The sequence below is a fragment of the Rattus norvegicus genome, chromosome 7 (assembly GCF_036323735.1).
Source record: "Rattus norvegicus strain BN/NHsdMcwi chromosome 7, GRCr8, whole genome shotgun sequence".
NCBI classification, from domain to species: Eukaryota; Metazoa; Chordata; class Mammalia; order Rodentia; family Muridae; genus Rattus; species Rattus norvegicus.
The window spans coordinates 91,608,178-91,630,710 of NC_086025.1; the positions used below are offsets into that span (position 1 = coordinate 91,608,178).

Genomic DNA, 22,533 nt, shown 5'->3' on the forward strand with positions numbered 1-22,533 from the left:
TTAGCTAAGGTCATTAACGCTGGGGATCTTCAACAGGCAGTGAGCGTCCTTAGATCTTCAAGACCTCCTTGTAGGTTGGCATATGAAGATGTTACTGTAACCGGCAAGGCTGACTTTGCAGATGGGACTGAAAGATTCGGAGGTGATCCTAGGATCAGTGAAGTGAGTATACATGGTGACGATCAGGGGGCATCCTCATCGATGAGTTACAAATCCTATGATACATAGTTGCAAACTGAGTATAGAAAGAGTAGGAAAATACATCTTGGGAGGTATCCCCTGATAGAGTCTAGTACTAGCAAGGTCCTGGGCTTGATCTTTAGCACTGGGAAAAAAAAAAAAAAAGGAGATAAAAGTTGGGGGAGGTAGAGGGAGAAGGGGAAGAAAGGGAGGAAAAACAAAACCAAGAGTTCACTCATTTAAACTATTGAACATTATAAATAGGGAAATGATACAACTAAACGTAAAAGTGTTAGTAGGGACAATGCTATTTTTGAGGCCACAGCCATGTTCCAGTCAGGGTAGCCTGAGTCTGATTATTTAATAGGAATGGATGTTTTGCATGGCTTCTTCACAGGTGTTGGCTGCTTTTTTCGAGAGTGCTTCTATTTCACAGGCAGATGGGGCTATTGTCCACGTTTTCCTATCTAGCCTACAGGAGAGCAGCTGTAAACCAGCATTCTTTGGGGGTTGGGATGGTTGTACAATCACCATGAGCAGGCACAGTGTTTACTTTGAGGACCAGAAATTCACCTTTGGAGGCTGTGGCATCCAGTTCCAATAGCAGCCTGGATGAGGGGCAGCTGTTTTGATCTGAGAAGAGCAGGATGCAGGGTTGGAGAACCAGTGTGCCAGGATGGCCCCTTTGTCGCAGTACATGTTCAGGACCCTAAAATGAAGTTAGGCCTTTTCTAATTTGGATTTGGATCTAAAAATTCATGGAAATGTTTTTAAAGTCAGAGCCAGATTGCTGAGTTGTGAGTTAATGTAGGACAATGTTTTATCAGTCGCTACTTTGGAAAAAGGGGTTGCATTCCCAGGAGGGCCCAGCAAGACAGGTCATTCAAGGAGACTGGGCGTGCATAGGCTCAGTTTAAATGACTCCCACTGCTACTGAGTGCTTCTGACTGAGCTGTATCTGTTCCCCAGGCCTCAGCTTCCTCCTCTCAAAGATGTGACAGGAAACAGAACCCAGTTAGCAGAATCTAGAAGATCAGGCATTTACCATGCTCGGACCACCCAAAACAAAAGCAGTGAATAGCTTCTGCATTGATTGAAGTCTCAATTTACTGTCTCGGGTGCCTACCTGTTTGCCTTCTCACCCCTCTTCCTCTTCCTCTAGGTTTGTTTGTTTGTTGTTTTGTTTCTCCTGGAGTCAGGGTCTCTCTGTGTAGTTTGACTGTGCTGGAGGTCACTATGGAGACCAACTGTCCTTTAATTCACTGAGATCTGCTGGCCGCTGCCTTCTCAGTGTTGGGATTAGAGGTGCGTGCACCACGCCTGCCTAGGAACTTTACTCATTCCGTCTGCCCAGCAGTCCTCTGAGCACTTGCTGCTTTTACCCGATGTAGTGCATGAGAACACGGGCGCAGAGAAGCTGATTCAGTAAGTGTGTTTAGTGTCATAGTATTTGGGTTGTGTACATCTGATTGCAGAGTATCGTTTTTTTAAATTTCCAGTTAGCATACGATAGTAGGTCTCGTTATGGCATTTTATATATACAAACTATATATGGTCTCGTTTACACTCCATTATCATTTTTTTAAAAATTCACCTTACATCTCCGTCACGCCCCCCTTCCTCCTCCCAGTCCCACCCTTACTAATCCCTCCCCCAATGCCTGTCCCCTTCTCAGAGAAGAGGAGCCTTTGTTACTCTCCATCATCTGTCCTCATCCCTTCTTTACTATTTTTTTCTATTTTTTTAAAAAGATTTATTTATTTTATGTCTATGAGTACACTGTAGACAGTTCAGAAACACCAGAAGAGGGCATCAGATCCCATTACAGATGGTTGTGAGCTACCATGTGGTTGCTGGGAATTGAACTCAGGACCTCTGGAAGAGCAGTCAGTGCTCTTAACTGCTGAACCATCTCTCCATCCCCCTTCTTTTTCTCTTTTAGTCACCTTCTTTCCTCCATAATTCCCCTTAAGTTTTCAACACATATGCACATGCGCACGTGTACGCGTGCGCACGCGCGCGCGCGCGCGCGCGCACACACACACACACACACACACACACACAGACACAGACACAGACACAGACTGTTCAACCTACCTTCTGAATGTGAGAGAAAATGTGATACTTTATTTCTCCCCATTAGACTATAACTACTATAAATATTGCTTTGCATACACTCAGCTTCACCCTAGTATGTGGGGCTCTCAAATATGACTTGCTGTCTCTTTGTTTCTTTGCTCAGTTTTTTGATATCAGGTCTCATATGTAGCCCAGGCTAGGTTTGAAACTGCTGTAACCTCCCTGCTTCAGCCGCCTGAGAGCTAGGATTATAGATCACACAATGACTATTTCTCTGAGATAGGGTCTTGTCAGGTAGACTTCATACTCACAATTCTCCTGCCGTAGTGCTTGCTCCTCTCTGCCCTCCCCATCTCAGCGCTATGTAACATGACTTTATTGATTGATTGATTGTCTTGATAGACTTAGTCCCACACCTTAAGCAGACACAGAATGATGAATAAATTGGGTGCAGCTTGCTGGGAGGTCTCAGTTTGGGCTACAAATGTGAAAAGATGATTTTTCTTTTTGTACTGGCTTCCAACTAGATCAGATGGCTCTTTCCAAATCTTCTTCTTTCCCCTGATGACTTTCAGGTAAAATCTGTTGTTTCAGGCAAATTTTTAGCTCCTGAGACATAAATCTGGTTTCAGTTTAAAACAGATGTATTCTGTAAAATGGTTGATACAGTGGTTTAAACAACATGCAGAGACTAGCGCCACGGTGGAGCCTGGGCTGGCTGTTTCTTTTTGTCTTTTCTCAGACCTGTAATGCTAAGCAGACAAAGTGGATCTAGTAAACAACGGGTGCTTCTGTAAAACCTGCTCCAAGTTGGACAACCACACGGATGCATCTTACCACACAGAAAGTGTCAACTCAGTCACTCTTCGATGTGTGTGCCATCACAGACTGTGTCATCACACCCATTTTGCAGATGGGAGAACTGAGGCACACCCGGGGCTAGCCCCACTGTCCACTGCAACTAGAGAGAGAGCTGGGCGGACTGGCTCTACAGTCTGTGTTCTAGACACTCTGTTGTCTCTTGGAAGGAAGCAGGGCTGTATAGAATAATTCTCAAGTGAAGAAAAGGTTGACTTGTAAAATATAATTAAAACAACCCAAGGCAAGTTGGGGGAGTGCAGGAAGGGTGAGCCACACGCACTTTCACATGGGTGGGGAACATGGCTGTCACCGTCATGGTGTCTGCCAAGTCTGATTTCTCAGGATGTGGCAGCTGGCTGAGTGCCTCTGGTAGCCACTAGATTCTGCCCTCCCCCTGCCTTCTGTCCCTGGTGCCCTGAGACATCTCTTTCTGACTTTCCTCACCCTGCTCTTTCTAGGAGGCTGTCTGAATGAGCTACTGAGAGAGACTAGCTCTGGGGCTGCCTTTATCTGTGTAGAAATAAATGCATAAACAAAGGACCTTTAAAATTAAAAAACTTTCTTTAGTGCGTGGATAACTTGCAGGAGTTAGTTTTCTCCACCCACCATATGAATCCCAGGGCTCAAACTCAGGTTGTTGGGCTTGGTGGCAAGTACGTCTATCTACTAAGTTATCTTTTTTGGCTGCTCTTTTATATAGATTTATCTATACCTATATCTACATATATCTGTCTATATATCTATATCTATATCTATCTATCTATCTATCTAATTTTTTTAAAGAAAAACATTCTATTCATGAAATACCACTCCCTCTCCTCTCTTTTTTGTATCTATACTTAGACCAAATATTCATTGTTGCTGATTCTGTCTCCACCTTCTGAGGTTGGAATTACAGGTGAGTTCATTTGGCAGGCACATGGGTTCTAGAGATCTGGACCCTAGTCATCTTGGTTAGCAGATGCTTTACCTGCTGAGATGCTCCATAGCCCCCAATTCTACTTGCTTTGTTTTGTTTTCCAAGACAGTGTTTCTCAGCGTAACCAGCCCTGGCTGTCCTGGACTCAATTGGTAGACCAGCACCACCCCCCTACTTCTTCACTTGACATTCCACTCACTGTCCCCCTCCTAGTCACCCCTCCCACAATCCTTTCCCACCTCCACCACCTCCCCTTCTCCTCTGAGCGGGTGGGGGACCCTCCTGGATATCCCCCACCCTGGCCCTTCAAGTTTCTGTGAGGCTAGGCGCTTCCTCTCCCACAGAGGCCAGACCAGGCAGCCCAGTTAGAAGAACATATCTCATATACAGGCAACAGCTCTCCCACCTTCAGTTGTTAGGGACCCACATGAAGACCAAGCTGCACATCTGCTACATATTTGCAGGGAGACCTAGGTCCAGCCTGTGTATGCTCTTTGGTTGGTAGTTCAGTCTCTGAGAGCCCCAAGTGTCCAGGTTAGTTGATTCTGTTGTTCTTCCTGTGGAGTTCCTATCCCTTTAGAGTCCCCAAGCTCCATCCACTGTTTGACTGTGGGTGTCTGCATTTGTCTGAGTCAGCTCCTGGTTGGAGCCTCTCAGAGAACAGCCATGCTAGACTCCTGCCTGCAAGCATAACAGAGTATCATTAATAGTGTCAAGGAAGGTGCGTGCCCGTGGGATGGGTCTCTAGTTATTAATAGGTCATTCCCTCAGTGTCTGCTCCATCCCCTGTCCCTCCTGCATTTCTTGTAGACAGGATAAATTTGAAAGTTTCGTGGGTGGGTTGGTGTCCCTATCTCTCCACTGGGCTTCCTGACTGGCTACAGCAGGTGGCCTCTTCAGGTTCCATAGACCCAGTGCTGTGAGTCACAGCTAAGGTCACCCCCATCAGTTCCTGGGTGCCTCCTTATCCCAGGTCACTGTCTATTCCTGGAGATGTCCCTCTACCTCTCCTCCCCTGTCAGTTGCAGATTTTCAGTCATTCTCAGGGCCATCTGGCCATCCCTCTTGTCCCGCCCCACACCTGATCCAGCACCCCATTCCCCTCCCCATCACCTCTCCCACCCAGTTCCCTCCCTCCACCTGCCTCCTGTGAGATTTTATTTCTCTTTTTAAAAAATTATTTATTTATTATATATAACTACACTGTAGCTGTCTTCAGACACACCAGAAGAGGGCGTCAGATCCCATTACAGATATTTGTGAGCCACCATGTGGTTGCTGGAAGTTGAACCCAGGACCTCTGGAAGAGCAGTCAGTGCTCTTAACCACTGAGCTGTCTCTCCAGCCCAGACTATTTTATTTCTAATTGTACCTTTTATGTCATTTTTTGGAGGAGAATTAGTGGCAGGACTGGGGTGAATTTCAAAATTCAATTTTGAATTTAGGGGATTAAGTAAAAGATTCGTGGGCGGGGAACCCAGGGAAGTCACAGGCAAGAGTTCCTAAACTCTTGATGCTCAGTGAACAGTAATAATTGCTGATGCCTCCTGAATTGCTATTATTGTCAGTCTCCAATATTACATATATTCTTACTTTGGTAAGCCTTACCGTGTCTTGAATGTTAAATGTCTCCTGTATGCTCCTGTGTTTGAACTCTGGCCGTTGGTGGCAGTGTTTTGTATGCTTATGAAACTTTTAGGGGGTGGTGGACCCTTGTTAGAGGAAGTGGGTTCCTAAGGGCTGGCCTGAAAGTGAAGTCTGACCCCCTCCTCCCGCCCCACAGGCTGTTTTCCAGCTGCCTGCATGCCTTTTCCTGGCAGGATGAACTGTATCCCTTCTGAAGTGTCAGCCGAAATAAACCCTTCCTAACTACCTTAAACTGCTCTGCTCAGATATTTGCTCCCAACAAGAACAGTAACTAGTTTACTTCTCAACTGCAAGAAATTGGCCTGTGAAAGAGAGTTCTGGGGGGAACAGTATTGACTACTGAGGCAGACTGATTAGAACCCACTGCAGCGGGGAGGTTTGACTGTGGCCAGTCCCCATTCATTTTTGAAGTGGTCCTTAGCTTCTCAAATGAGCATTTACTACCCATCTCTGTATGTGGCCAGACGTCCTTATAAGCATTAGATAAGTCACTTGGAATGCAGGAACAGACTCTTCTAGTGTCTTCCAATCCCCAAAGTAAGAACACTGGCAGACGGCATCTGAAGCCTAGAACAGGGATTCCCTACTTTGCTGCAACCCACCTACCTGATTTCAATGTACTTGAAAAATGTGTTGATTCATGACTTTCTTTGTTAGTGAGACTATAAAAACGTCATGAGACTGCAGCTGCGCTGGAACATGGAATTTGGAATAAACCAAATCTGTGTTCCTGGACCATGGTTACCCTATCTGGTCCAGAATAAACTGTCTCTCCTCCCCTTGGAGGTGAGAACTGTGTTTCTTGCATTGACATCTTACTAATGACCTCTTAGAGACCACAATAGAGGGAATTATGTAAAGCTATGGCAAACCACACTATACGTAAGGGCTGAGTCTGTGGTGCTAACAACCCCTTGCCCTCCTTCTTCTGAGGCTGTGTGACTGACAGCACCCACCTCAGCAAAGCCTCTGCTCAGCCTGCCTCAAACAACGCTGTACTATTCCGTTCACAGCACTACTACTGGTGTGTGTGTGTGTGTGTGTGTGTGTGTGTGTGTGTGTGTGTGTCTGCCTGCCTGCCTGTCTGTCTGTCTAGGATCTGAAATCCACCAGGACAGAGACCATTTCTGTCATGTTCTAGGATCTGAAATCCACCAAGGCAGAGAACATTTCTGTCATGTCATCCTGTTCTCAGTGCTTTGCACAGATCTAGCAAACACTTAACTGTTCTGTAGGGGTTCGTTGGTAAATAAAGATGACTTCAGAATCCACTTCCTCCCAATCATTCTACAACCCACGGAAATACCGTATTCATACAGAGCGGTGTAGTTTGGACTCTGGTTGCTATTCAACCACAAGCTTATTTTTCTATTCATCCCTAGGAACTTTTATAATCATTGTTAACAAATTTCTGAGAGCAAGAACTTAGGTCTCAAAGACACAAGATAAACATATTCATTACAACACAAAGCTGAGTTGAGTTGACATCAAAAACGCGCCAGGGTGTGTTGTAGGAAAAACATTTATTGCAATTCAGTGTCAAAAATGTTTACAAAAATATGCCACCGTCTTATACAAACAACTATAAAAATGTCAGTTCCTCATGCAAGAAAGGTGTGCAAATAAGTTATACAGGATTCAGATTACTCTTTATTAAACAATCATCTTTGCATGTAATCTGTCCAACCTTTTGCATTTAGTTAAAATGTTCAACCCACTCCAATAGATTTCTTTAAAACATACACTTAAAGCTCCTAAGCTTAGACACAGACTATAATATACTCTCTTTAGCCAATGTGATTGGCATTTGGTAGTGTAAGGAAGGTTCCGAAAGCTCCCAAGTCTGAAGCAGGGCTTGGAGCCATGTGTTAAACAGCCTTGTGCATAGCTAATAAACATCGTCTATACTAAAAGACAGAGTCAGACTCTGTAATGCTGAAGCAAATGACACATCCAGAAATTTGGAGTTTGGATGTGGCCATCCATTATTTTTCAGCCAAATGGAGAGAGACTAAGTTCAGAGAGCTTTCTCAAGAAGGTTTGCTTGATGGATTCAAGGACACTTTGAAGAAGGCCCAGCCAACAAAAATCATGGCTATCACCATCCCTTGCCTTACAGGATAAATTCTGCTTAGTGCAAACAAGATTGAACAGAATGCTCCTTACGTACCAGAGAGGGGCAGCAAAGAGGATGGATGGTTTAAATGTACCTTTCCAATTCAGGGGAGAAGAAAGACCTGCTTGGGTACCAGCAGGAGCTGGGTGAACATGAACACTTATCTGTTCTTGTGTGTGTGTGTGTGTGTGTGTGTGTGTGTGTGTGTGTGTGTGTGTGTGTGTGTGTGTGTGTACATGGACCCATGCTAGTATGCCTGGGGATTTCTGTGCACATGCATATGCATTTGGAGGTTGGGGCAGGTGTTGGGTGTATCCCTAGATCTCTGTCCATTTTTATTTTGTGAGACAGTATCTCTTGATGAGCCTGGTTACCACTTCACCCTTCAGGCTGGCTGGCTAACAAACTCCCCTTGCATTTAAGTTCGTGCCTGGCTTTTACAAGGATGCTGGAATCTGAACTCAGGTCCTCACCTGCACAGCAGGCACTTTATCTACTGCGCCATCTCTCCAGCCCATTTCTGTTCTTATAAGGGAATTGTGTAAGTACCCAAGGGAAAGATGAATACGCTAAAACGTGCTATTTGCTTTCTGCTGTTTTTGAAACAAGGCCTTGATGTGTAGCCCAGGCTAGAAGTCCTGCCTCTGCCAAGATTACAGGCATGCACCACTGGCATGCTGGTTACTTCCTAGTAAGCAGGTGGTGCTCAGAAGAGTGCTGTATTCCCAGCAGAATGAGAGGGTGGGGAAATGAAAAAGGGACTCTAAATTCCTCAGTAAAAGTCAGACTTAGAAAGCTTGGAAAGTTTTGTGGCAGATGCCCATCGTGGGATCATTCCCATGCCTCCCACAGTGAGGATCTTGGGAAGGATTATACATGAATTTGCATATGTCCACAAGGGGCTTGGGTGGGAGGTAGACTCAAGAGCTCTGGCATCAGGAAGCTACAGGTTTCTGTTCAACCCTGTTGCTGACCTTTCAGGGAACTCAGAGGAAGCCCCTGCACCCCAAATCCTGAAAAGGCTTCCTCATCTTCAAAGGCAGAAATGTCAAGAGTTCACATTATAATAGCCCTACATCTCTCTCTCTCTCTCTCTCTCTCTCTCTCTCTCTCTCTCTCTCTCTCTCTCTCTCTCTCTCTGTTTTAGCAGAGCTGAGAAGAAAACATTTACAGAAAACAGAATTTAGAGGAATTATGACTTTGTTTGTTGAAGCCACACAGGGCCCATGATATATCAAAGAGTAACACCCCTGTGTTTGCCCAGAGGTCCAGGGTTGTTTCTGAGTCTGTTTAAGCACTAACAGGTTTCAAGCCAGCATCCAGTCAGGAGAGATGGTTCACAGACTCAGATAGTTGGAAACAGATTAAAAACAAAACAAAACCAAACCAACAACAGATGTCAACATAGAAAATGATGGAGTTTAGTTAAAAAATGCACACATAAAATTACAGTCAGAAATTCACACGTAAAATTTAGTGTTTGCATAGCAAGATGTGATTGCCTTACAGCCAGGCAGAAGAATATAAACCCAGGTGCGTGTCTTATAATAAACAATGTGTTGAATGCTGAGAACCATACACTGCTAACCAACTCCTGTGATGATTTATCTCTCTGTGAATCATACCAACTGCTTAGACAAATCAAATTCCCAGCCCTTTTCCTCTCCCGTATAAAACGGCAGAAATAAGGAGCCTGTGTCAATAGCAAATGCCTCATGGGGGAAGGGCTTGTGAGGCCACCCATCAGCTAGCTTCATGGTCACAATTATATTGGCTCTTCCATTGAAAATGTTTGTGATGAAAGCTTTGTCCCTTAAGAATGTATCTCCTGTAAACCACTGCTGTCAGAAATTAATCATCGCTAACCAGAAAGCCCCTCTCAGCTGATGGGCTGGAGATCACAGCTTGTGCTGTCCGTTCCTCTATGTCATCTTTTCCCTCCCATTCAACTGAGATACCCGCTTGATGCAACAGCAGTAATGACCTGGTCTAATTGACAGTGACACTGAGTTTTTCTTTTACTGATTCTGGCTATAAAAGGAACATTCCTAAGCTTCTGTTGCATATATGTGTATATGTCCAAGCTCTCCTTGTGGACATGTGTAAATTCATGACACCCACTGTAATGCTTCCCAAGATCTTCACTATGGGAGGCATGGGAAATGATAGCATGGTGGGTACCTGCCACAAAATATATATACATATACATACATATATACATACATACATATATATGTATATATATATGGATGGTTCTCATTCAGAGACTCTCTGATTGCTGATTGCTCTTAAATAAAGTTACCAGTGACTATTTCCCTTGGTTTGTTTGGATAGAACTCTTTTCCTTCTCTGGATATCTGAATCACTTCAAAATGGGCATAACTCCAGTTCTGCATTTCAACATGCAAAGGAGTGGAAGTCAGGTACAGAGAAACAGTTCTATCTCTCCCAGCAATTCCTATAGCCACACTTCTCTTGCTTTCGTGTCAGCAGTTCTCTGCTAGGGACTCTTAGGTTTTGTGTTTTAGGTCTGGGAGTCCTGTGTGGGTTTGCCAAGAGGAATTCTATAGACTGTTAATGTCCTAAGAGCTTTGCTTTTTAACTCCCAGTACTTGAATGTGAGGCTCTGGCCATGACCTAATATGGATATCTTGCTTGCCCTACTTTCTCTGTTGCCACCCCACCCCCCAAACAGCACCAAAGATATATCATTTCTACTCCTCTCCCTCTCCCTCTCCACCTTCCATATCCTTCCTGTTTTCTGCCAACCAATGACAGTGACCAATACATCTTCCTTTCTTTTTCATCCTTCAAATGATTCTTCAGTTGTGCCACATACCATATCCAATGACACCATCTGCAGGCACCTAATAAATATTTCAGAAAGCTGTGACCTCACGCTTGGGGTAAGGGTCATTTTATGATGTAAAGGCAGATTGTTGCCTGGGGTGTATGTATGCTATCTGACGTTGGGTACTGCTGCCCATCCGTAAGATTGGCTAACCAGTTTATGCTGGGAGTTTAAAGCTGGCAAAGTTGATGGACCTGTAAACTCCAAGGTCCCAACAACTTCCCATCTCTGAACAGCACAACAGAGCAGTTGTAACAGGCTGAGGACATGCGAAAAGCCACGATCCGCTAACCTCAACACTGTCACTCAGAATCACTGTGGCTGGCCTGCCTGCCTGCCTTCCTCCCTCCCTCCCTCCCTCCCTCCCTCCCTTCCTTCCTTCCTTCCTTCCTTCCTTCCTTCCTTCCTTCCTTCCTTCCATCTACACCCTACATTCTTAATGTAAAACTGATTCTGGGGAGAAGAGTCAAAAAACCAAAATCAAACAGGAAACTCTTATCTGTTACGGTGTTTGTAATCTCCAAGGCTCAACTTTAGACTTCTAACTTTTCTATATAAAGGAAATCTTGTTCTTTTACATGTTCCTTTTCTCATTACAAACCTTTAAATTCAACTTAATTTCCCAGGAAATGGTGCTGAAAAAAAACCAAACATGGAGAACTTGTGGTGTAAGCACAGCTGTGAGATCCTGCCAGTCAGGGAGGCCCACAGTCTCCATTGGCCCGTACAGTACCGACCCGAGGGCGCTCTAACCACCAAGGAAGAGTGTGGACTGCCCCTGCCTTCTTCCTGCTCATGCTCGGCCATCTTTCCTCTCCTAGGACCACCCCAAGCATCAGTGCTTCGGTCACACCACACCTTCACATTTACATGGAACAAACGCCTATTTCTGCTTATTTTGCCAAGGGCATGCATAGTGGCAATTTTATTTGGAGATTAAAAAAAAAAAGCAAATACAGTTGCAAATATATGTACATTGTAGAAAAGCAACACTCTATAAAAAGTAAAAAATGAAAACATTTCCCCCACCCCAGGAATTAACTCCTTAAGCCCTGAGATCTCCTTTCTTCCACAGTGTTCATGTCTCTGCCTCGAAAGAACCCCTGGGATCCTTTTTCTTTTAATTTTCTTTGTTCTAACTCGGTCCCGAAACAAGCTTAAGACGAACACGTCTATCTGGCCGGAACTCCAGGCTTTCTTTTAAATCACGCCTCTGTGAAAAGTCCCAGTTCAGGATGACCCGAGTTTAATGTTGGACCTAAAGAACAGACAGAGCCTCAGCTCACTGCCCCGCCCAGGGGAAGCAGCCGCTGTCAGGATGCTTAACTGACTAGTATGAAAAAAACGTGTCTCTCAGGCCTCAGTTCACAGACTCCACTAAAGGTCCCAGATATTCACTTATCCATGAAGACACCCAAGAAGCCCAGACAGGCCCAGAAGTTAGAAGTTAGGAAGAAGGAAGAGTTAAACTGGGAGTGTTGCAGAGCCTAATTCTCTCTTCATGGCTTCTGCTGCTCTTTAACTGGTCTCCTGGTTCCCAACAGGAGCTACACCATGGAAGGAAAAAAGACGAAGGTACTGAGAGGGGTTGGGGGATCAGGAAGTCAGAACGAGACAGGGCTCTTTTTTCTCTCTTTCTGCCAGCCTTCCCAGCTTAGAACACTTTACAGAGTATAGAACTTACATGAAACACAGACTTTGCCTGCTAGATAATGTATGTTGCCAGAGAGCACGCTATGCTTTTAGAGGTAGACCATTGTGTGGCATCTTCATAGGCTAAGGACTCAGGCCCGTGCAGATTTCAGGTGGGTGGACTTCTTTGCCTCTTCAAAGCAAACCCCGAATCCAAACCCGAAGCCCAAGGGTTTCTCAATCGTAGCTTCCTTCTCCTTCTCCTTCTTCCTTGTTTTGTCCCAACAACATTTTCACATTATAAAGAGTGTTCCATCTTGTCCTTGAGTTTTGCCTTTTTCTTCCTAGGGAACTTAAGAGGACTCCATGTTCATGGCGGACACAGAGTTCTTGCCCTTATAGTCTTGCTTGCAAATTGTTAGGGGTGGGGGGGGGGAAACATCTATTTACAGTATTTTTTGCTTTTCTGTACCAGTTGTAATGTGAAATTCACATTTGTAAGTTTCCATTGGCAACCGCATCTCTTCCCACCGTTGTCTTCTCCATGACGTATCCCAGCAGTTTCAGGCCAATGCTTCAAATGTACACTATTTACAAACGAAGTGTCCAGACTCCCAACCATCCAATCAGGGGCCTTCTGAAGTGTTGGCGTGTGCGTGTTCAGAACTTGAACAAGTTAATAAAGTCTTGGGGTGAAAGTGAGACGGAGCAGCTCTCTGGGTTGTTGGCCGTGCATGGATGGTCAGTGCCCTAGAAAGAGCGTCATGGTTAGAGCTGAGTGCTTGGTGGCAGTTCGCTGGTGCTGTAAAGCACTACCCAGTCTTTAACAATTCTCTGTCAAGAATGCCACTGTAGGGGCTGGGAAGACAGCTCAGTGGTTAAGAGCATGTACTGCTCTTGCAGGTGACCCACATTTGGTTCTTGTCCCTGGGTCAAGAGACTCACAGTCACCTGTAACTTTGGCTCCAAGGTAGCTGATATCCTCTTTCAGGGCTGGAGTTACTGATCTCACACATGCATAACCACGCTTAAATGTGTATGCATGTGCGTGATTAAAAGTACCAATACATCTTAAAAACAAAAGAATGCCACGGAATTAAGGGGCTGGGGAAAGCAGTTAGTGGGTCAAGTGACTGGTGTGTGAGATCACAAGGATCTGGGTTTGGATTCCTCGTACCCACACCAAATCTGGGCATGGAGGTATGCATCTTGAAGCCCTAGCACTGGGGGAGATGGGTAGGGTCAAGATAGGTGGGTCTCTGGAGTTCATTGGTTTAGTCAAACTGTCAATTAGTCAAACTAGTCAAAGAGTCTAATTAAACTGGTGAGCTCCAGGTTCACGAAAGGCAAAAAATTAAAAAATTGAAAAGTGGAGAGCTATTGAGAAAAACAGGAGACTGTGACCTCTGGCCTCAGCATGAGTATGTGCTCACGTGTGCATATGTGCACCTGTACAGATATGTGTATACACAAACAGAGCACATTCAACGATTGACACCCCCCCCCCCCCAGAATTCCAAGGCTCTGTGAAGCTAAGGAATTAGTGCTTGCCTACAGTGCATACAAAGACAGATGGTGAACAGGTCTCAGAGACAAATCAATATAAGGGGTAGAGGGGATGAAAGTCTTTGAGTTTCCTTCCCTGTCCAAGTATTGAATGAGTTTTACTCTCCTCATAAGTTGGGGGCTGAGATAGGCAAGAACAGCCAGCCTCATGTTGCTGGCACTGCTGCCTCAGGGTCTGGCTCAGGGAAATCAGGGCAGGAACTCAAGGCGGGAACCTGGAGACAGGGACTGAAGCAGAGGCTTCACCCACTGATTACTGGCCTGCTCCCCATGGCTTGCTCAGCCTGCTTTGCTATAGCACCCAGGACCACCAGCCCAGGAGTGGCACTGCTGACAGTCAGCTGGGTCCTTCTACATCAATCACCAATCAAGAGACTGCCACATGGACTTGCCCACCAGTCAATTTGGTGGGGACATTTTCTAAATCGAGGGTCCCACTTCCCAAATGACTTTAGCTTGTGTCAAGCCAGCACAGACCCGTACCTTCCAGGAGAGAATGTGGCAGTGTTTGCAAAGCTGCAGGGTGACCCCATACTGTTCTCTTCTTGGGTAACATCGCACAAGCTTAAAGTACATCTTCTTCCAATCCAGCTGCCCTTTGTCAGACAAGATCAATCGCTTGCGGATCTAAAAATGAAATGGAGAAACACTCAAGTTATAAAGCCACACTTCCTTAGCTCTTCCCACTCACAGTACTGCGTACCCAGCTCTCCAAACAAACAGGTAGCTATGATTTCTTTTTCCTACTGACTGTATTTATGATGCTTCTGGCTGCTCCTTCAAAGCTTAGGTCACGCCCAGAAGCCAATTCAATGTTTTCTTTGCTGTAGACCTGAGTGATTATTTCTACGAAGACATGGTTATTAGCACCGTGGCTTTTTTTACATTGAAGTACCAGTGGAGTCATGAAAAGAACCCACTGGATGAACGCACACATATGAAGAATTGGAGAAAAACCCTGTGGCAGCATGAGGAAGAACACGTTGATAGGGTGTCCACAGGTCCAATTCAAATGTTGCATTCTGAGAGTCATTTCAATAATTTGAATACACTGGTCATTTGTGGCCTTGGTCTCTTCGCCTGGTAGAAGTGGGCATGACAATATCTACACTTCCTTGGTGGGTGGATAAAAGGAAGTAATGTTTATAAACCTGCTTGAATGTAAAGCAGCATAAAATGTCCTTTTTTTTTTTTTTTTTTCCGGAGCTGAGGACCGAACCCAGGGCCTTGCGCTTGCTAGGCAAGCACTTTACCACTGAGTTAAATCCCCACCCCCACTCCCTTTTTTTTTTTAAGGAAAAGAGGAAATACTGATTTGTGAAATTTTGGGGTGATCCATAAAATATAAACTGGGTTAGGGATTTCTTTTTCCTCTATTAAGACAATGATGGTAACAACAAGGAACCAAAAAGTAAAAACCTCACATTGACTTAGAAACGCCTCGGACCAATGGTTCTCAACCTGTGGGTCCCGACCACCCAGGTCAAATACCCCTTTCACAGGGGTCTCCTAGACCATCAGAAAATCCAGGTGTTTACATTACGATTCATAATAGTAGCAAAATTACAGTTGTAAAGTAGCAATGAAAACAATTTTAATGTTGGGGGGCACCGCATGCTGGAGAGGGATGGGTCAGGGCAGGGAACACAAAGGGACAGGCCACTGGGTTTCACTGACCTGCCGCTCTGAGAAGTGGTACTGGCAGAGTCTCTTCCACAGTAGCCGGTCTTCACTGAGCACATGCAGGTCTGGGGCTGCCTGGCCCAGGCTGACCAGGTCCCGCCCATCGCTCAGCCTCTGCATGATGTTCAGTTGTAAGCACACAGGCAGGTCGGTGATCGTGAGGCCTTTGAAGGCCGGCTGCAGAGAGAAGGGTGGATGATAAGCAAAAAAGTGCCATTTTCCAGGCAGCTTGCTCCCAGAATGTCCTGCTCTTCCAATCTACTACTAGATTCCTAAGCAGTAATGCTCCCGGTTCAATGTAGAAGCGGGAGCCATGGCAGGGTCTCCCAGAGAACAGCCTGGAGTGGCTTGGATGATGGCTGCCAGCAGGCTTTCCTTGTGTTTGCAAGCTTCTGCTCTAAAGAGCTCTCTAAATAGCACATGATGGAAATATATATATATATATATATAGGTGGGGAAAGAGTTTCTCTGTGTAGATCTTTCTGGCTGTCCTGGAACCTGCTCTGTAGACCAGGCTGGCCTTGAACTCAGAGATCTTCCTGCTTCTTGCCTCTTGAGTACTGGAATTAAAGGCGTGTGCCAGCACAGCCTGGCTATACTTTCCTTTATTCTTGAGAATTTCATGGATGTATAGAATGAAACTGTTCATCCAATTTCCCTCCCCTAACCCCCTGGTATCTTTCCCTAACAGGTCCCTCCCCAACTTCAAGTTGATGATTTGTTTTTATTTTCTGTGTATGTGTCTGCATGTCTGTAACTGCACCACATCCATGCTTTGTGCCTGTAGAAGTTACAAGAGGGCGACAAAGCCCTTAGAACTGGAGTTACTAATGGTTATGAGCTGCCATGTGGATGCTAGGAGCTGAACCCAGATCCTCTGCAAGAGCAGTAAGCACGCTTAACCACTGAGCCATCTCTCTATCACCTCATCTTTTTTTTTTTGTTTGACAACCCACTAAGTCCAATTAATTCTGCCCATACATGTATGGTGTGTAGCCATCCACCGACCCTATGCACAAGGTGTGTGGCCATCCGCTGTGATGGTATGGGGCCATCCACTGTCTTCATGTGTATGGTGTGAGGCCACCCACTGTCTATATATACATGTTGTATGGCCATCTACTACCCATATGTGCATGGTGTGAGCCACCCACTGTCCATCCATGCGTGGCATGGGGCCATCCACTGCCCAGTGCATGGAAACATGGCAGATTCTTATACTTCATTCACTTCACTATTAAGCTGCAAGACTCGCTACCTTCCAAAAGTGCTACTGCCCAGGACGGGTGACCCGGGCAGACCCTTGGCCTCCCATCTCACCATCCTCTGTGACCTCAGATTGTTCCATTTCGGTATATTCTCTGGCACCCAAACCACATCTCGACTACCTGTGCACAGTGCCCTCACCCCTCCTGGCCGTCTCTTGTCTCAGATTCACTTCAAACCCATTTCCATCGGGCATGGTGGCACATGTCTTTAATCCCAGCACTTGGGAGGTAGAGATAGGAGGATCTCTAGGAGTTTATAGAGAGTTCTAGGACAGTCAGGAGCTATCCTACACAGAGAGAGACCACGTTTCAAAAATCCAAACACCAAAGAAAGCAAAGCAAAACGAAACAAAAAGCAACCATTTCCTCTGATGACCATTTCTGTGTATGTGTTTCCCATAGGTCTCCTTCACCGCACCTTCCTAAGAATTGCTAAAAGCTCCTCCATGGCTGTCTGCAACTCTCTCTTCTGCACAACCTCTTCCCCTTAAGAAACACCCAGTTAATCTCATAAAACTGCAAAGCTTCTGTAAGGCAAAGGACACTGTGGTTAGGACAAAACGGCAACCAACAGATTGGGAAAAGATCTTTACCAATCCTACAACAGATAGAGGCCTTATATCCAAAATATACAAAGAACTCAAGAAGTTAGACCGCAGGGAGACAAATAACCCTATTAAAAAATGGGGTTCAGAGCTAAACACAGAATTCACAGCTGAGGAATGCCGAATGGCTGAGAAACACCTAAAGAAATGTTCAACATCTTTAGTCATAAGGGAAATGCAAATCAAAACAACCCTGAGATTTCACCTCACACCAGTGAGAATGGCTAAGATCAAAAACTCAGGTGACAGCAGATGCTGGCGAGGATGCGGAGAAAGAGGAACACTCCTCCATTGTTGGTGGGATTGCAGACTGGTACAACCATTCTGGAAATCAGTCTGGAGGTTCCTCAGAAAATTGGACATTGAACTGCCTGAGGATCCAGCTATACCTCTCTTGGGCATATACCCAAAAGATGCCCCAACATATAAAAAAGACACATGCTCCACTATGTTCATAGCAGCCTTATTTATAATAGCCAGAAGCTGGAAAGAACCCAGATGCCCTTCAACAGAGGAATGGATACAGAAAATGTGGTACATCTACACAATGGAATATTACTCAGCTATCAAAAACAATGACTTTATGAAATTCGTAGGCAAATGGTTGGAACTGGAAAATATCATCCTGAGTGAGGTAACCCAATCACAGAAAAACACACATGGTATGCACTTATTGATAAGTGGCTATTAGCCCAAATGCTTGAATTACCCTAGATGCCTAGAACAAATGAAACTCAAGACGGATGATCAAAATGTGAATGCTTCACTCCTTCTTTAAAAGGGGAACAAGAATACCCTTGGCAGGGAAGAGAGAGGCAAAGATTAAAACAGACACAGAAGGAACACACATTCAGAGCCTGCCCCACATGTGGCCCATACATATACAGCCATCCAATTAGACAAGATGGATGAAGCAAAGAAGTGCAGACCGACAGGAGCCGGATGTAGATCGCTCCTGAGAGACACAGCCAGAATACAGCAAATACAGAGGCGAATGCCAGCAGCAAACCACTGAACTGAGAATAGGACCCCCGTTGAAGGAATCAGAGAAAGAACTGGAAGAGCTTGAAGGGGCTCGAGACCCCATATGTACAACAATGCCAAGCAACCAGAGCTTCCAGGGACTAAGCCACTACCTAAAGACTATACATGGACTGACCCTGGACTCTGGCCTCATAGGTAGCAATGAATATCCTAGTAAGAGCACCAGTGGAAGGGGAAGCCCTGGGTCCTGCTAAGACTGAACCCCCAGTGAACTAGATTTTTGGGGGGAGGGCGGCAATGGGGGGAGGATGGGGAGGGGAACACCCATAAAGAAGGGGAGGGGAAGGGATTAGGGGGATGTTTGCCCGGAAACCGGGAAAGGGAATAACACTCAAAATGTATATAAGAAATACTCAAGTTAATAAAATAAAAAAAAAAAAAGAAACACCCAGTTAAGTATTCCTTTCAGATCCTAAGGACCTCTGGACAGCAGGAATTTTGCTTTGTTTCCCTATTGTGTTTTGGTGTTTGTAACATCATAAGCACTTAATAAAAATATTAGTGCAATGGACTAAAAATCCAAATAGTTAAACAAGAATAACGCAGAGACACTGTGTTTGTGCGTGCGTGCGTGTGTGTGTATGTGTGTGTGTGTGTGTGTGTGTGTGTGTGTTTGTATGTGTGTATGTGGGTTTGTGCATGTTTCCGTTTGAGTTTATATGTATGCATGTTTCTGTATATGTTTGTGTTTATATCTGTTTGTACACACTGGGAATGGTTGGCCCCCAAACCCTTTGAGCTAAGCTATGCTGTAACTGAGGCAGTCCTATTCATATCACGGAACATTTAATTTTTTAAAAACCCCTTTATTTATTCTACATGCATGAGTGTTTTGCCTGCATGTATATATGTGCAGCCCATGGAGATCAGAAGAAGGTATCAGATCCCTGCAATTGGAGTTCAGATGGTTGTGAGCCACCATGTGGGTGGGTGGTGGGAAGTGAACCCAGGTCTTTTGCAAGAGCAACAGTGAGAGAGCTCTCCAGCCCCTGCAGGGAATGTTTTAAAAACAGCTCATCTACATATAGTATTCACCTGCAATCAACCAGGAGCTTTTGAAGGAACCTCCTCTATACCCCCAAGCTTAATGCAAGACCTTTCTTATTTTAAATTTTAATGATCTCAAGATACCTCACCTAGACCTACAGCAGGTGTACCTTGGAGGCCTTAGAGACTAGTCCAGTACAAAGAGCCCTTGTGGCATTTACTGTGACCAGGTGCAGAGCTGTGCAGGGGAAAATAATGCTCTGGGAATAGGGATTATTTTTCTCATCCAATTTCTGGGGGGAGAAACTGTAGGAAGCAGAGCAGAGCCCGATCACATGGGAGACTCCAGGGTTTTCTTGGTACCAGCCTCACTGTGTCAGTGTCAGTGTCATTGTCTTGGCAATCATCTGAGTCCCTGGGCAGTCAGGACAGGTACCAGTGGGAAGCCACAGAGGGGCTTAAGCGGGTAGTGAGAAGAATGGATGTCACATGGGAGGGTGTCACGTGGGAGGGTGTCACGTGGGCAAAGAGCAGATGCAAATAGCATCTTGAGGAGACTGGGTCTCAGTCTGCCCAGCTCCCAAAGCCTGTGTTTAGAATACTGCCAACGATCCTTCTAGCTCCCATGATCTTGGACCTGCAGTGGACTCAGGCCTCCTGTTTCTTCAGAAGTGCCTGTGACCTGACAGTTTTTACTGCTCTCTTATACCCCAGGCTGTTGGGCTCAACTTTCAATTGTTTGTAACATTTAGGGCTTGGTATTGCTGCAGAAAGCCCTCGACCTCTCTGCCGTTTATCATCTGCTGTTGATCATAAGAGCTAATAAAACTGCCATGGGGTTTTCTTTTTGTTTCCAACACTTCAAAGCCTCGACTTTTTTGGTTAAAACTCCCAGGCCAATTATTACATTAACTCCCATTAAAGGCACACTTGCTTGGCAGAGTTTTGCTCTGTCAAATTTTCAAACCTGAACTTTTCCAAAACCCTTGCCCAGACCTCGTGCCAAGCCCTTACTCCTGATAAATGGTTAACTGCTTGCATGCCTTCTTCCTTTTGAATATAAACATATAAAAGGAAAAGTACGTCACTCTTGCAGCCCCAGTCAAGCAGTTGGCTAAACTCCATTTGTGTCTACCCCAGCTCCCATTTTCCAAAACACTGCTTTGCCCACAGCACCATAATTATATCTTATTTTTCCTACAAACCAGAGCCCTTAATTTTGTCCTTCATCCTTCATTATATAAATTATGTCTGCCAATAAAAGTTGGCTTGAAAGAATTAGATATGAAGATTTCTAAGGCAAACAAGGTTATGTGCTGGGACAACGGTGGCAGGACTTGGGCACAGAGGAAGCATTTACTACGAAAGACACTTGAATATTTTCATGGATTAACATACTTCTCTTTCTGACAAATATAAAAACAGTCCAGACTGAAGTGGAGGGTTCTCATTTTCTCCCCACCCCCTGCCTTCCCTCTCTCCCCTCCCATGACCCACAGGATCTCATAGCCTAGGCTGGTTTCAGATTTGTTAGTAGTTGGGGATGGTCTTGAACTTCCCGTTCTCCTGACTCCGCTTCCCAAGTGTGCTGAGATTACAGGCCTGAGCTGCCATGCCCCTTAAGAGCGGGGATTTATGTGGGATGCTTTTCTTTAAGCTCTCAGAACAATACAGCTCAGAGCCCCCTAGTGGGTTCAGGGGAGGACAGAGTGTAGAAAGGACCAGTAGTTAAAAGTGTAGCTTCCTGAGCAACCTGGAGTCTGATGCCAGACCTCCTGTGTAGAGGCCCCAGTGCAGTCACACTCTGCTCTCCATGTTTTTGGTTTCCATATCCTTGAACTCAATAAGCCACAGATGGAAATACTCATAAAAAGATGCATTTGTACTGACTGTGTGCAGGCTTTTTTTCTTGTGCTCCTGTCCTATGTCCAGAGCATCCTACAAGGTTTTACAATGGGGCTAGAGGTGATCCCGCAGTGCCGAGGAGGATGTGTGCAGGCTATTGCATGGTCATTAGCCACTGTGTGCTGTGTGCAAGACCCTTGCATCCAGGGCATCCTCGGGTGCCTTTGAGTCTATCCCCTGTGGACACTGAGGATGATTTTTCTCATTTACAAAACAAGGGAAGGAGAATCTTGAAATGTGGCTGGGTAGAAGCGATGAGGTCATGTACAGACACACTCAGCACAGTGGCCAGTAAATTTCATTCATTTATCTTAATTACAATTAATTACTGGATAAGTTAATTATCACATGGGAAGGATTTACTCTGTGTGTGTGTGTGTGTGTGTGTGTGTGTGTGTGTGTGTGTGTGTGTGTGCAGGCAAGCCTTTGATCATAACACCTAATGCATCTATAATAATGCTTACCACATACCAGGCCCTGTTCCAGATGCTGTCTGTACACTAGTTTATGCAAACTCATGTTAAATCTCACACAGGGCTACGAGATGGGCATCTCAGACTCTGTTTTCCAAAGGTCGAAAGCGAAGCATGGGGAGACTGAATACTATGTCCAAATCTTGCAGTTGCTAACTTATCTTTGTCATCCAGAATCTAGGATGATATTCTCCAATCCTGCCCCTCCGAGCCCTGAAAATGAACTTCAGCAGGCAGCGGTGGGGAGCTGCCTCTTCAAACAAACATTCACCTCTTTGACTGAAATCAACTGACTGCCTCTGCCAGGTATAGAGCAGGAGATGACAGTGTCTTTTCATCTGAAAACTATAAAGCAGTGGGTAGAGACAGACGTGTATGTGCACGAGATCATTTTACCTAGTCAGAGTGGTTCTGGTTCTGAAGAATGAGTGATAGGGGCTTTAAGAGTTGGGCTGGGCCAGGAAGGCTAGGAGCTAAGGGACCCCGATGTAATGTGTAGAGGTGTGGCGGTCTCTGAAGCATCTAAAGCAGATGTTGGAGGAGACGCACGTTAGTGTCGATCTCTTCTGTAGAAGACTTCATTGGATTAAAGAGGTTTTTTTTTTTTTTTTTTTTTTTTTTTTTTTAAATAAGCTGGATCAGTGGATAAATACATGGAAGGGAACTAGACGGGGAAACGTTTGGAAGCCAGTGATGCTAAGCACACTTTGCCATTTT

At 45.1% G+C, this 22,533-nt stretch overlaps 1 protein-coding gene across 1 annotated transcript in view; it reads right to left on the reverse strand.

Annotated features, from left to right (window-relative positions):
- Positions 1 to 12,747: 12,747 nt before the first annotated feature.
- The window catches only part of Fbxo32 (F-box protein 32), a 33,567-nt gene continuing 23,781 nt past the window's right edge, over positions 12,748 to 22,533 (reverse strand). The window contains exons 7-9 of the mRNA NM_133521.2: positions 15,529 to 15,711; positions 14,335 to 14,478; positions 12,748 to 13,035 (exon numbers count right to left, since the gene is read on the reverse strand). Of these exons, the coding sequence (NP_598205.2) occupies positions 12,946 to 13,035; positions 14,335 to 14,478; positions 15,529 to 15,711 (417 nt within the window). The 3' untranslated portion in view covers positions 12,748 to 12,945. The remainder of the gene's footprint in view (positions 13,036 to 14,334; positions 14,479 to 15,528; positions 15,712 to 22,533) is intronic.